General features: G+C 43.1%; 1 protein-coding gene and 2 long non-coding RNA genes across 29 annotated transcripts in view; 1 reads left to right on the top strand and 2 right to left on the bottom strand.

Annotated features, from left to right (window-relative positions):
- Positions 1–5,039, top strand: part of NEDD4L (NEDD4 like E3 ubiquitin protein ligase) — a 257,321-nt gene extending 252,282 nt beyond the window's left edge. For 23 of the 24 annotated variants that reach the window (XM_083702600.1, XM_083702596.1, XM_083702595.1 and 20 more), the window contains 5 exons: positions 739–798; positions 1,220–1,327; positions 1,541–1,637; positions 1,969–2,041; positions 3,492–5,039. In XM_083702600.1, the coding sequence (XP_083558726.1) occupies positions 739–798; positions 1,220–1,327; positions 1,541–1,637; positions 1,969–2,041; positions 3,492–3,594 (441 nt within the window). In that variant the 3' untranslated portion in view covers positions 3,595–5,039. The remainder of the gene's footprint in view (positions 1–738; positions 799–1,219; positions 1,328–1,540; positions 1,638–1,968; positions 2,042–3,491) is intronic. The other variant, XM_083702593.1, reaches the window with a different exon arrangement.
- The window catches only part of LOC310827210, a 73,319-nt gene that overhangs the window by 27,118 nt on the left and 31,273 nt on the right, over positions 1–14,928 (bottom strand). For 3 of the 4 annotated variants that reach the window (XR_014556210.1, XR_014556211.1, XR_014556213.1), the window contains exon 3: positions 11,279–11,419. This is a non-coding gene — a long non-coding RNA (uncharacterized lncRNA). Of the gene's footprint in view, positions 1–8,438; positions 10,117–11,278; positions 11,420–14,928 lie in introns of those variants that run through there. The other variant, XR_014556212.1, reaches the window with a different exon arrangement.
- LOC310827220 lies at positions 4,167–7,774 on the bottom strand. The gene is made up of 2 exons (XR_014556227.1): positions 7,598–7,774; positions 4,167–7,552 (listed from the first exon to the last, which is right to left on the bottom strand). It is a non-coding gene; the product is annotated as an uncharacterized lncRNA (long non-coding RNA).

Raw genomic sequence — 14,928 nt, 5'->3', positions numbered from 1 at the left:
AATCATGGCCAGATTAAGACATGCTGAGGCCCTAAGCGATGTCAGGTTTAAGAGACCACGTCACATTACTCCCCAAAAGGTGTGTTATTCTAACAGAATGGACCACGAAAATACAAATTATATATATATATATATATATATATATATATATATATATGCACATATACTGGTACAAAGGTGAGGATGCAACAGAAAACGAACTACAAGTGTATCTTGCAAGAAGCCTACTTGCAAATTAAACACCTTTATAAGAAAATGCCCAATGATTTTTAGCATATATGAAAACTATATTCTAGTCATTTCTACAGATGTATAAACACAACATGGCAAAGAGTTGTGTAGCCATTCAATATATTTTTGTGACATCAGAACGATGATGTCTGTTTTCCCTGTTTCCTTGTTTTGTTTTACTTTACCAAAAGTAAAATTTGCACTGTCCACTTTTATCTCTGCCCCCCCCCACCTCAGACATGTAACTCCCAGAAAAGGAGGGTTGCCCAGAAGCAAATCTGCCCCTCAGGCAGAAAAAGGCACCCCACCACTGCTTTTATACTAAAAAATAAGTACACTGCTTAGGTCTTAGAGGAAACACAAAGTTTCTAATTTAAAAGCTGTTTGCTGTAGCTTTCGTCTTGAATGAATTGTTTTCTCATGTACTTGCAACTGAAAAACCTGAGACTCTGCCTTATTTAATGGAAGAACCTTGTCATTCATTCGGTATTTATTTGTGCATTTCAGGGTTTCACAGAGCTCCTGCCTACTGACCTGATTAAGATTTTTGATGAAAATGAGCTGGAGGTTAGTTGCCTTTCATTCTCAGAACAGCATCAGAAAGCTAGTTATATTATTTTTATTCGGTGCAAATAAATAAATGTGGACAGGAATCCTGCAAGGATCTATCAGCAAGCCCTTGTCTTTATTATTAAGAATTTGTGGAAAAAAATCTTGATAATGCATGGGTGTGTTTTTAGAGGCTTCAGTCCAGCTACACATCAGTGTAAGTTAATTTTTCAGGCTTTCTAAGAATCAATACAATAGTATTTGATGAGTATGACTCCATGTGTATCTTGCTGGTAGAAATTCTGCAAAAACTATGGCAGAAGGTGGCAGGGTGGAGATCTTCCGCGTGTATCATGATAAGCCTGTTAAACCTATGGGAAATACTTGTAGTGTAGCAGCTGATACCCATCTCTCAAAAACTTCATTCGTTCCTCCGCAGTTGCTAATGTGTGGCCTTGGCGATGTTGATGTCAATGACTGGAGACAGCACACCATCTACAAGAACGGATATTGTCCAAACCATCCTGTCATTCAGTGGTACTGGAAGGTAACACTGTAATTCTCAGTATAAACTGTTGCCTTCTTTCTTAACTTTGATTCTGTCCTCTAACCAACTGTTGAGCTCTGGTCACTTCTTAAAATGTGCATGACAGTTCGTTGAAAGACCTCTCTGCCTGTTTCTCAGATTGCACTATCAGTGACAACATTGGGGTTTTTGGCTGTGCCTCCGTTAAGTTTCCACAACTGTCTTGTTTTATAGGCTGTTCTGCTGATGGACGCTGAGAAACGTATCCGGCTATTGCAATTTGTAACTGGGACGTCAAGAGTGCCTATGAATGGATTTGCTGAACTTTATGGTGAGTTAAACCAAATGCATCCTGATAGCTTTTGACAAAATCTTCTGCAAAGATAGCAAACACAAACCCTGAACAGCCAAGTTTATGCTTCCACTGACCTTTCTAAGCTTGTCGGCGCCTCTTTTTTGCCAGAGTCTAGGTTGTTGCTCATCACTGGGGTCACAACGGGATGAGCATTTTGCCACTTTGTGTGACACACACACACAGTCAGGGTAAAACCTGCCCAGCAAGAGTGCACACCTTCTTAGAGTCACTGGTGTGTAGACCGTAACAGGCTGCATCTTGCAAAGAGACTCTTTCACATTCATGTGCTTTTTTACCCTTGATCCAGGTTCAAATGGTCCTCAGCTGTTTACAATAGAGCAATGGGGAAGCCCCGAGAAGTTACCCAGAGCTCATACATGGTAAGTAACAAACAAGGCACATTAAGTCATTTACAGTGATGAAATTTGACATACTAGCTACTTTTAGCTGTGTGTGAGGTTGGGATTATTTTTCTTACATGAGGCTTGCGCATTAATTATTACATTAATGAGTGCCAAAATCTGAGCTGATTCCTTGGGGGGTTCAGAAAGGAACCTAAGCCAAGCTGCCATCTGTGAGAGATGTGGCTTTGACTTTGAATTGCAAATATTCATTTACTGTATTTTTCGCACTAAAGGACGCATTTTTCCCCTCCAAAAATGAAGGGGAAATGTGTTTGCATCCTATGGAGCAGTGGCGTAGTGTGGGGGGTGCAGGGGGGGCCGGCCGCATCGGGCGCAACATCTGGGGCTTAGGGTTAGGGGGCGCAAATTACTTGCCTTGCCCCGGGTGCTGACAACCCATGCTACGCCACTGCTATGGAGCGAATGCAGGCTCCTTGGCTTCAGCGATAGCAATGTGAAGCCTCCGAAGCGCAGAGGGAGTGCTCCCTCCATGCTCAGGAGGCTTTGCGTTGCTTTCGCTGAAGCCTGGACAGCGAGAGGGGTCGGTGCACACCAACCCCTCTCACTCTCCAGGCTTCAGGGATAGCCGCCTGAAACCTTCGGAGCGCAGCGCGAGTCTCCGCTGCGTTCCGGAGGCTTCAGGTTCCTTTTGCTGAAGCCAGGAGTCTTGCTCTCCCAGCTTCAGCAAAAGGAACCCGAAGCCTGAGGAGCACAGCGGAAACTTGCGCTGCGCTCCAAAGGCTTCAGGGATCATTGAGGCTGGGGTGGGGGAAAGCAGCGCTTCCCCCCACTGCCAGCCCCACAAGCTCAGGGGGCAGCGGGAAGGCAGCGCGCCGCCTTTGCGCTGCTCCCCGACCTGGTGTTTGAGGCTGGCGGTGGGGGAAAGCAGCGCTTCCCCCTGCCAGCCCCAAAGAGCAGGTCGAAAGGAACCCGAAGCCTCCGGAGCCCAGCGGGAACTGCCGCTGCACTCCGGAGGCTTCGGGTGAACGCACTTTGAACACACAGAACGCACCTTGTTTTAGAGGGGGAGAACAAGAAAAAAAATTCTCCCCCTCTTTGCGCAGCGCCCCTTCAGCGAATTGGCAGGAGAAATGGAAGGGGCTCCTGCTGCTTTGCAGAAGGGGTGCTGAGCAGAGAGGGGGAGATTTTTTTTTTTTCTTGTTCTCCCCCTCTAAAACAAGGTGCGTCCTATGGTCCGGCATCCTATACAGCGAAAAATACGGTAGTTCAGAAAGAAGAAATAACAAGGAATTTCAAATATGTTGTTGGAGTTAAGAATCCCAAGGCATCCTTTAAAAAGCAACAATGAAAGTGCTATTTGTTGCCACAAGTCCTTTTCCTTAGTGTTGCTACCTGAAAAATGCATGCAGATTTGAAATTAACAGGACACTATAATGACACCTTCTCTCCCCTCTTCCCATTTCAGCTTTAATCGCCTTGACTTACCTCCGTATGACTCTTTTGAGGAATTACGAGAAAAGCTTCTTATGGCTGTTGAAAACGCCCAAGGATTTGAAGGGGTGGATTAAGACGGCACCTGTTCCTTATTATTACTACTATTGTTGTTATTATTTTTGAAACAAAGATTCTGTTCACGGAGCAAGTTCAGTGTGCTCTTTTCGATTTGCCTGACAAGACATTCGCAAGACCCAGAGGCAGAACAAGTTGCACGGTGGTTGGTTCATGGAGCAAACACTTGTACAGTGCAGACGTCTAAATTGGAAGTAACTTTCTCTCACCTGTGGATAGTATTTCTGAAATTTCCATGGCAAGTTACCAACTGGTGGATGTGTACTCTTGACTACATTTCAGAAGGACTTGTTCTATTTATGTTGTGCCTCTAGGCAAAAGCCCTTAATAAATGTTTTACATACTTTCTAATGACAATGAATGGAATTAATCCTTTTACAGGTAGAGTATTACAGCTCATGTTTACTTTCTAAAAATGATTTAAGACATTTTCAAATTTTATTTCAATACAATTAAACAAAAAGAAGCATATACTGGAAAAAAATGAGCTTACTTCTTTTCCTCACAATTTGTCTATAGACTTGATGCCTGTGGCATTTTGGTTTCGAAAGTACCTCTTTTCCCCCCGTCATTTTTGTTGTTCAGCCTCGTGTCCCCCATCTTTTGGAATCCTAGGAGCAACGTTTTTATAAGGAATTTTCTGCAAATTGGAAGTATTATCAGAATATACCTAATGCCTTTTAATTACACGCATTGAGCTTTCACAGACAACGGAGAAAAAAACAGTGATTCTGATGTAAAGTATTTTATACAAATCAACAGAATATTTACAAGAGGATCATAACACAGCATGCCAAATCTCTCATTCAATAAGGAAATTGTTTCATTATTCTTTAATAATATTGATATGTATTATATAGCTCTTTTGGTGATGGAGATGGCATTATTGTCTTGGGGGGGTATGCTTAATCCTGCTGCTTACCTTTGTACAGTGACTGTTTAATTCTCTACTCTTTGCAATGGAGGCATTCTGAACTAATCCTGGCAACGGCTTGATTTGGACAAAGGCTGTGAAGACCAGATCCACACAAACTCCTGTCTCTATACATTTGCTAATGGTCTCTAAATGAGGATATATATTTTTCCCCTTTATTTTTAACTGCACCAATTCTAGAAGCACTTTATTGTACCACATTGGAGCTCATCTCTTTCTCCCTCTCTCTTTTTTTTTTAAAGAAATCATAAACATTAATGTGACGATATACCTTCTCACTGCCCCCTGTCTTTTTGGTGCAATCATTTTCAGTTGTGAATTTGGATGCAGCTGAAACAAAACCTACAGAGCTGAATCTGCAGACACTAATTGTATTTTGAGGGGCTGGGTGTTCAGTTTTTTGTTTTGTTTCTTCCCCTTGACCAAGATCTATTTAATATATACAGTTATCTAGTCAGTTTTGTAATCTATGACATGTTGCATGATTAAACGATAATGCTTGACTTGTAACTGTTATGTACTAGATTAAAGGGGGAAAGAGCAGGTATGGTACCTGTGGTCCACTTAAAAGGGAACGGTAGCAGAACTAATCGGATAAATCACATTGGCTGGTTTTAGTCAGCCCACCCAAGTCAAAACTGGCAAATGAGCTGCTATCCAGCTAAGGGAGGAAGTCCTATTGAACATAGTGGGATTCGCTTCTGAGTAAGCATGCGATGAACTGAGATACTAGGGCATTTCCACAGGTGAGGTGATCTTAAACTGATATCTGATGCAACTATAAAAGATGACAGCACTCTTGTTTTTCTGTTCATCTGTCCTGTCTTCCTGCCTCTTCTCTCCCCTCTGTTTTATCTACTCCATCTTTATCCTTTTCTTAAAACAAGAAAATGGGTAATTAGTTTCTGGTGAAACCCAGCTTAGATCATAACCCGCTTCTAATCTTCTAACTCACAAGAGTATAACGCTAATTGGCATTTCTCTCATGCATTCTGCCCCTTCAACTCCTGGAAGACAATGTCACCAGAAAGATAGAAAGTATTTTTTTTTCCATTTTCAGCTATTTTTCTTTTTCAATTTTGTTTTTGGGTCCTCGCCTTTTATTTAGCTTTGTACTAGATTTCCAGTCATGCACAAAATCAGGTTTGGGGGGGGGGGTCAAACTAAATTCTACTCAAGAGCAGACCCTTTGAAATGAATGTGTTCAAAGTTAGTCATGCCCATTATTACTTTTATCACTGTTGAGTATGGCTAACATTGAATATAACCCATAAAAATCTGAGCTTTAGTTCTGGATACCATGTAGCAAACTTCAATATTAAACAATAATGGTAAATTTAAGCAGTTCCTTGCTCTGTTTGGCGGCTAAAACATAAGGAGACCACAATTTTGAAATTCAGGACATAAACGTGAATCGGAAACCAGATTTACAGAATGTAAAGTATAATTGTTGTCTTGGCCGGGCTGCTAATAACTAATGACTGCCAATCTTTATATTTGGATCAAGGTAGGGAACCTTTTTAAGTCTAGGAGCCATATTACCTAGCGAGCAACTCTCACAGGAGCCCCATGTCATTGGTGGTAGGAAAATGGAAGTGATTGCTTTCTTTGTACAGTAACAATACTGTACAAAGCCAGTCATACTCACTTGCCTCCATCCAAGTGTGTGTGTGATAGTAGCCTAGCAAGGACATGTAGCCTGTGTGCCAGGGACTACCTGGACTAAGGAGTGGTGGGAGCCTTCCATCCAGGAGGAGGACCAGAAAGACGAGGACTTAGACCCTGGGTCCTGGTGGTGGGACATAGGGAAGAGGCTGGAGAAAGGATGAGCTGAGAGGTGGTGGAAGCAGAAGGTTGGAAGCAGAAGGAGGCCCTTACAGGACAGTCTCAGTCCTGCTGGCTCTCCTCCTCTCACATCCCAGTCTGGGAGAGTCCTACATGTTGCTGAGCAATGGACTAGACAAGCCCAGAGGAGGAGCTTCATCCGCTACATTGCAGACTCTGTTTGTTTGGGAAGGCTCCAGAGTGAGGAGCTGGAGGGGAGCTCAGTTTGCAGCTGAAGGAGTCCAGCCAGGGAGACCACGCCGTGTTACTTTCTGTGAATGAAAAGTCAAATGCATTTCAAGCCCCTAGCCTTTTCCTGACCTGCAGAGGCCCAGAACCTTCCTATCAGCTCTCAAAACACGGTGGAGAGTCCCAAGGATGTAGGGCAGAGAAGCCCAGTGGGCCACATTTAGCCTGAGTTTATTATTCCTTTGACATAGAGGCAAGTCTACCCATCGTGTAATGCGTATCTCTTGCCAGGTATGTTATCGGCACCTCGCTTCCTTTAAATTTTCCCCATCTCCCTGGACCCAACTTTTATATTGTGGGCCTACTGCCCTTGCCCCCTAGTTTGGCCCTGTAGCAATGTGGCGTCTCACTCACTTGATGACATGATGGTTGAGGGATGTTGCTTCCAGTTGACAGAAAAGAGCAGGGAGGTGAAGGGAGGAAGCAAACCTCACAAATAGCTTATAAAGTCAAAGGAACTATTTAAAATTCAACTACGACACGTTTTCAAATCAAGCCCTTAAAAAGGGGGAGGGGGCAGATCACCCCTACACAGAAGGAACATTTTGGCACATAGGAAAATAGTAACGATCTAGCACGGTTATGATCAGGAGGGAGGGGAGTAGCTGTGTTTGACTGAGAAATTATATCAACAAACAGGAGTTTGCTAGCATCCTTCCCGTTCTATTCCCTAACAAAGGATTATACAGTTACACAATCAAATTGTCAAGTGGGCTAAGTCATGCCCATTTGCCCCCCAATATCACCCGGTACCCTAAACCAGGGTCTTCTGGTATAAATTTGCAGAGTAACCTTCCAGGAGATCAAGTGAAGGTGTTGTTGTTTTTCCATTCCCGTAAGTTTAACAATGGCAAGCCACTTTGGAAATTAAATCTCTTCCAAATTGCTAATTCACTAATTTCTTAGCCACAGTGCTCCTCGCCTGTAAAATACGAGTATTAATTGGTTGCCTTTGGGAGCTGTCCCAGCTCCTTTGAGTTTTGTGTTAGAAACACCGACTCGGGTGTAGGCTTGTATTTGTAAATACAGTGGATGAGTCACGCAGCACAGTACGTAATTGACTCTGCTGTTCACTCTCCCCCATTATTCTACACGTGCCTCTAATTGGTGGTTTAAAAAATTAAAAAGTAGATCCCAGAAGCCCGAGGTGTTCCTAGCCAGCTACTTTTGTGAAATGAGTGGCTGGGGAAACTCAGCCAGATGGGCGGAGTATATTATAAATATTTATTTATAATAATTATTATAAAATTATTATTATTATTATTATTATTATTATTATTATTATTATTATGACCCTGGATCTTATGGTGTGGTTTGGAGAGAGTACAAACACAGCAAAGTGTTAGGATGCACTGCCATAAAGACAGGCTTTCTGATCTTGCTATAGACTGTTCCTCTGTGACCTTCCATTATGTTTGCTCTTTTGTGCTTCCCAAACCTTTTGTTGTGCTTTTTAGTCACTTGTTTCACAGCAGCCCATTTCTGCCATTTTTGCTTGTCGGTCTGCGTTATAAACCTTCAGGCTGTTAATGGGAGAAAACTTACAGATGTGGATTTTATTTTATTTTTATTCTGCGGCATGAACGGAGTCTGAAACGTCAGCATATATAGATATGCCTGGGAACTGTAGCAGCAACCGCCAAGGTGCACCTTCTGATTAAAATGGGTGTTTTGAAATGTTTTCAGATTAGTTCCATTGTCACTTTTGCCTGACCAAATCCAGAAAAAATGTTCCATTTCATGCAATGTCAAGCCAGTCTTCCAAACAAATCAAAATCCACCTGCTTCTAGATTTCATCCCTATTGGTGGAATTATGCAGCTTTCTGCCTTCCTGATTGTTACCTGCTTGGCCTCAGCTTCAGTCCCTGACAACACTAGTTGAAAGCTCAGGTAGCAAGTAAAGGTGAGCAGATGCATTAAGATAACATGAGATTGCTTCCACACCAGTCCCAGAATGTGGTACTGGCTATGAATAATCATCTGCACAGCACACCTGTGACCTCCTTCCCATATAAACTGGAGCTTCTGGTGTTTTGGAGCAGCAAATTAAGAAAAAAGTAGTGTTAGAAAGAGGAGCCAATAAGGGGAGCAGGCTGAGGACTAGGAGGAGTTGGGCCAGATCCCGCATTGGGGAGTCCTGGGCAAATTGTCCTTGGGGGCAGGCTCCCTTTTCTTGGTAAGTGGGCCCCCGTGGGCTTACCTGTGTTGAGCCGCCATTTTAATTTCCCACAAATGACACACAACAACGTTCTTCATATTCCTACTTGCCCTTCAACCATAAGGTTTTAGGACCGGTTGCAACAGCGTAACATGCAGTTATTAAAAGCAAAACCATCCCAACCAAAGTTGAACAGTATAGACTGAGCAGGAGAGATGGGTCCTACAAAACAAAAGGCCTTAGAGGAGGTGCATTGTGGGAAATTAAAAGAGTGGGTAGATTCGGCTTCCCGGCATAGGAAGCCTAAAAATAAAGGAGGCAGGCACAGCTGTAGGCCGCCAGGTGCTGCCATAATCCCTGTTGGGAAGGAATCTTTCTCGCTTATTTATCTTGCAGCCAGTACTGTTCCTGAAGTCTCTCCCCCCCCCCCCCTTTTATATTTTTGAGCTTCATGTATTTGACCATTTGCTGACAAATCAGTAGAGGATGTTGCTGTGAAAGCTGATCACATGCCTCCTTGTCAGAGCCCATTCCTCACTTCCCCACCTCATCCCAATATAGCAAACCAACCTAAATGACCTGTTGGTTTTGTTTGTTGCCCTTTGCACTGTGGCGAGTGAGCATGACTGCAGGAATTCTATCTCAAAAGTCACTGTTTGTTAGCATTCCACCTGTGGAAGAACTTAAATCTGTACACGTTGGTATAGAGATGAGTAGGACAGCCTACCCACCTCTGTTACTACTTTAGTTTTCTGTGAGTAATATGAAAACAAACCAGGATTGTGGTGGTTTGAATGCTCAAATGCAGATGTAAAATTAAAGCTTTTTTTTAAAAAAACGAACGGAACAAGTTTGCTTCTCTGAAATTCTGAGGGAGAACACTGGATGAAAGATGTTGCACTACAAATGAAGTGTACAAACCTGGTTATGTTTCTAAAATTTGGATTATTCTCCAGCCAAATATATTATTTATTTTATTTAAGCAGGGTGCAGGGATCGCTCAGAGTAGTTTACAACGTATCATAAACAAAGATCAAATACAAAAATTCTAAGGGGGCGAGAATCCACATTATAAAACACCCCTAACTAGATGGGCGCCCTCATCAACATCAGAATGAAACACCCGAAAATCAGCTACAGTGATATCTCGGTTTTCGAACATCTCCATTGACAAACGTTTCGGAATTTGAACGCTGTAAACCGAGAAGTAAATGCTTCGGTTTTTGAACATGCCTCAGAAGTCAAACCAGAAACACGACTTCCGTATTGGGATTTCCATTCTGAGCTTTCAGTTTTTGAAAATTTCAGAACCTGAAAGGTCTTCCAGAAAGGATAATGTTCGGAAACCGAGGTACCTACCAAAAAATACAATGAAAACTCTTGTTTTAAAATACTGTAATTCACAACTGAGCAAAAGAAAAGAAAAAAACTTTCTGACCTACCTTATGCCCAATGATGTAATTAAACAACCCAATCCAATTAAATTCCCAACCCCATAAGCACAGCTTAAATGTAAAGGGACCCCTGACCATTAGGTCCAGTTGTGGCCGACTCTGGGGTTGCGGCGCTCATCTCGCTTTATTGGCCGAGGGAGCCGGCGTACAGCTTCCGGGTCATGTGGCCAGCATGACTAAGCCGCTTCTGGCAAACCAGAGCAGTGCACGGAAATGCCGTTTATCTTCCCACCAGAGCGGTACCTATTTATCTACTTGCACTTTGACGTGCTTTCGAACTGCTAGGTTGGCAGGAGCAGGGACCGAGCAACAGGAGCTCACCCCGTTGCGGGGATTCGAACCGCCAACCTTCTGATTGGCAAGTCCTAGGCTCTGTGGTTTAACCCACAGCACCACCCGCATCCTAAGCAGAGCTTAAACGGCAGCTAAAATTGCATTCCACACATAATTAGCACATGCACAACAACCAAACACAGAAATCCTACAATGTACTCAAACTTTACTCCTCTAGCATGCAGTTCCGATAATTCTGCATTGCATCCTCAACAGCCCACTCATGAGACCTAGGCAAATACTGACATACAAAGCAATATACCCCACCCTCTAAATAAAGCATTCATGTCAAGCAGTCCCTCTCATTCTGGAGGTGGGGGGGTGGCATACAATATATGCCCGGTGCCTCATATAAATACCATTCACTGCCTTGGTTTCTCACCCAAGGGATCCAAAACTACCCCCAAGTAGCACTTCTGGTGCTCTGCTTCACTTCAAATGGATGAGCTGGGTTGCTACTAGCTGCACCCAAGGGAGACACAACCAAAAAGGGTAACCAGGGGGGGTTGGAATGGACAGCTGCCGGGTGTGAGTGAGCTGGAAGCAGAGAGATGCTGCAAGATCTGAGGAGGGAAAGATGCCTTGCTGTGTGCTGGCTCTAAAGCTGTGACTAACATAGGAGCAAGATCTGTTGGGGCATTGATGCTGTGAGGCCCTCCATCTTATGTTCGGATTGTATATATGCACAAATAAACCCATATATCCTAAAGACGCTACAGTTTCCACTGACCTTCCTTCCAAGTCTCCGATAAGCACTGGAACGCCTGGTGTCTCTCATTTTCAGAGGCTGGAGTGATGTGTAACAATATTTGCAGCACATACTCAAAAGAGGTTTCAGACGCCTTCTTCGGCTGCAACATTCAGTCTCCAGCTGTAAAACATATGGATTATTATTATTATTATTATTATTATTATTATTATTATTATTTATACACTGGCCATCCGGGCAGCTCCCAACAAAAGATTAAAAATACATTAAAACATCAGTCATCAAAAACTTCCCTAAATAGGGCTGCTGCCTTCAGAGGTCTAAAACTCAGATAGTTCCTTGACATCTGATGAGATGGCGTTCCACAGGTGCCACTACCGAGAAGGCCCTCTGCCTGGTTCCCTGTAACTTGGCTTCTCGCAGGGAGGGAACCGCCAGAAGGCCCTTGTTGCTGGATCTCATTGTCTGGGCTGAACAATGGAGGTGGAGACACTCCTTCAGGTATACTGGGCCAAGGCCTTTTAGGGCTTTAAAGGTAAGTACCAACACTTTGAATTGTGCTCGGAAACGTACTGGGAGCCAATGTAGGTATTTCAAGACTGGTGTTGAGTCTAGTGAGACATTAAGAGGATAACACACCTGGATATGAAACTGGAGGTGAACCATTTTAGTGCCACATCGTACGTTGGATGGGCATAAGGCCCAAATTCAAGCCAGTAAACTCCCACAGAGAGAGCAAGAGGAAATAAACCTGATAACAAAACCATGAGGAAGTTGCCGGTAGATATAAAGGGAACAACCATCTCATCTTCTTAAACCACATTTGCTGGAGCAATAAGGACCAGCAGAGGCACTGTGATGGGGGTGGGGGAATAATCTTGGTTGTAATCTCTCCTATTTTATAAGAACAAACAACCGGCAATATCTGTGCACATTCAGTGAAAGGTGTGTTTCTTTAATTTTGGTAAACCAGCTTAATGCTATTATTAATAATAAAATTTCTACACCGCCTTCACCCAAGGTTCACGGGACAATTTACAATATAAAAACACAAAAGTACCTAGCGTAGTAACAAACCAAACAATAACCCCACCCACCCACAGTTTAAAAGGCCATAGATAGTTTAATCAGCCAAAGACCTGGGAGGAGAAGAGCGTTTTTGCCTGACACCTAAAAATATGTTGGAAGTTGGAAGCCACTGCAGGAAAGTTCTGTTCTTGTGTTGCTACCCTGCAGACCTTTTGTGGAGGGTCGACACTAAGAAGGGCCTCAGAGGATGATTTCAGGGTCCGGGTCAGTTCATATGGGGAGAGGCAATCCTTGAGAAGGTATTGTGATCCTGAGCCTTTTAAGGCTTTCTAGATCAAAACCAACACTTTGAACTGGGCCAGGAAACTGACTGGCAGCCAAGTGCAGTTGGGCCGGGTTTGGCGTTGTATGTTCAAACTGGTGCCTCTGAATTCTGCACCAGGATTGACTTTCAAGGGGGAACAAGAGCAATTCCCCCCCTTCACTTTAACTTCTCTTGAAGTTATGATTCGCTGAAGTCAGTACTGGAATTCACAGTAAACCTTTCAAAGAGGACACTGTTGAGTTCTGAAACTATATTTCAGCCTGAATGAAGGCAGCTTCTGAATGGTAAAAGCTTTCAAACATTCCAGAAGAAATTTGCTGTGTTTCCAAACCCATCAGATTGCTAAACTACTTCTGGACAGGAAGGATAATGAGCTCATCTGCCATAATGAGCTTATAGATTTGTGCATTGAAAAAATAAGCAAACCAGCAAATACAAATGTATAAGTGAGCGAGCCTAAAAACTTTGTTATAGAGTAGTCTATTGTCTCCCAAGACAGATGGATGACAACAAAGTAAATAACACACTGGATGGTATTCAACACTTGTTCTAATCAGAATAGACCCATTGAAGCTAATGGCCATGATCATCTTAGGTTCATACATTTCAATGGTCTGCTCTGAGGAGGTCTTAGTTGAATATAATCCAGTGTTCTCATTTGGAATATCAACTGGAATATCTTTGAAAACATACTTCCATTTGATATACAAACATAAATGCTGATTTGATTAAAGATCATTTTCCTTTTCCATTTTATTTTTCTTAAGATTTATGAAGGGAATTAGTGGCTATTGTTCACCTGATGGAGAACAAAAATTTAATAAGAAGTTATGGAAATAGACACATGTTGTACTTTAAATTATATGGCTTGTTTCCTTGAAAGTTTAATATTTGTATTTCAAACACTACTCTTTTTAAAACGTACTATTTACAAATTTAAGAAAAATCACACAAAATCAGCAGGAATATCAACAGAGAAAATCTTAAATGTACAGTGATCAATCAACATAGTCCTGCTTGATCCTTGACTATATTCAAGTGTGCATTTCCAAACAGTGTATATTCAGAAACAGTGCATTTTTAATAGCAACACAGAAAGGACTCACATCAAACACAATTCACACATAATGTAGACTTTACTTTTGCTTTATCTGGCAAATAAACCGTCATTCCACTGTACCTGATTCTTAAAAAAATAATGATTCAAATGTTATTTCCATGGAGCTAATGTCGTTTACGAGGCAAGCTAGACCTCATCAAAATTCAGATGTATGCGGTCTAGAAGTTACAAGAAATATCAAAATGTCTCTATTGTTGGAGCAATCCCAACCTCAGCAGTAAGGCAGCTAATGGACCTCAAGTAGCAGCCCTAACTGCCATCCCATTGGTGGAGACAGAAGCACCATGATGGAACTGATATGCTGCACACCGGCAAAGATCTTCCAACAGCAAAGCGGGCGATTGGGGTGGCAGAGATGCCACACCCAACACTCCTTTGTTTCCCTGATATGTCTGCAGAGATGATGAGACTCCTCCACACCATCTCTTGTGGCTGGTGTATTTAATGCCCTCCCATTGACTACCCATTTGGGGGTAAAAAGGATGAACACATCCTGCAGAACTTTCCTGATAGCTACAACAGACCCTCCAAGTGTCCCTATTTTCCAGAGACATCCATGATTTAGAGAAGCCGTCCCGGTTTCTTCTTTGATTTCCTTAGTAGGTCCCTGTTTTCATTGGAGAAATGTTGGAGGGTATGGAGTTATCTGACCCCAGAGCCATCTGAAGGCAATCCTCTATAGGAATTTTTTTTAATGTTTAATCTTTTATTATGTTTTTATATCTGTTGGAAGCTACCCAGAGTGGCTGGGGCAACCCAGTAATGTGTGTGGGGTATAAATAGTAAAATTATCATGGGAATGGCCACTTTCACACCATATATCTAGAGCACAGTTATGCCTTCCCCAAAGAATTATGGGAGCTGCGGTTTGTTAAGGGCACACCACTAGTTATTAGGAGCCCCCTATTCTCCTCACGGGACGCAGGTGGCGCTGTGGGTTAAAGCCTCAGCGCCTAGGACTTGCCGATCGATAGGTCGGCGGTTCGAATCCCTGCGGCGGGGTGCGCTCCCGCTGCTCGGTCCCAGCGCCTGCCAACCTAGCAGTTCGAAAGCACCTCCGGGTGCAAGTAGATAAATAGGGACCGCTTACCAGCGGGAAGGTAAACGGTGTTTCCGTGTGCGGCTCTGGCTCGCCAGATGCAGCTTTGTCACGCTGGCCACGTGACCCGGAAGTGTCTCCGGACAGCGCTGGCCCCT

The sequence above is a fragment of the Podarcis gaigeae genome, assembly GCF_964106915.1.
Source record: "Podarcis gaigeae genome assembly, chromosome: 11".
Lineage (NCBI taxonomy): Eukaryota > Metazoa > Chordata > Lepidosauria > Squamata > Lacertidae > Podarcis > Podarcis gaigeae.
This window is presented reverse-complemented; position numbering and strand designations above follow the sequence as displayed.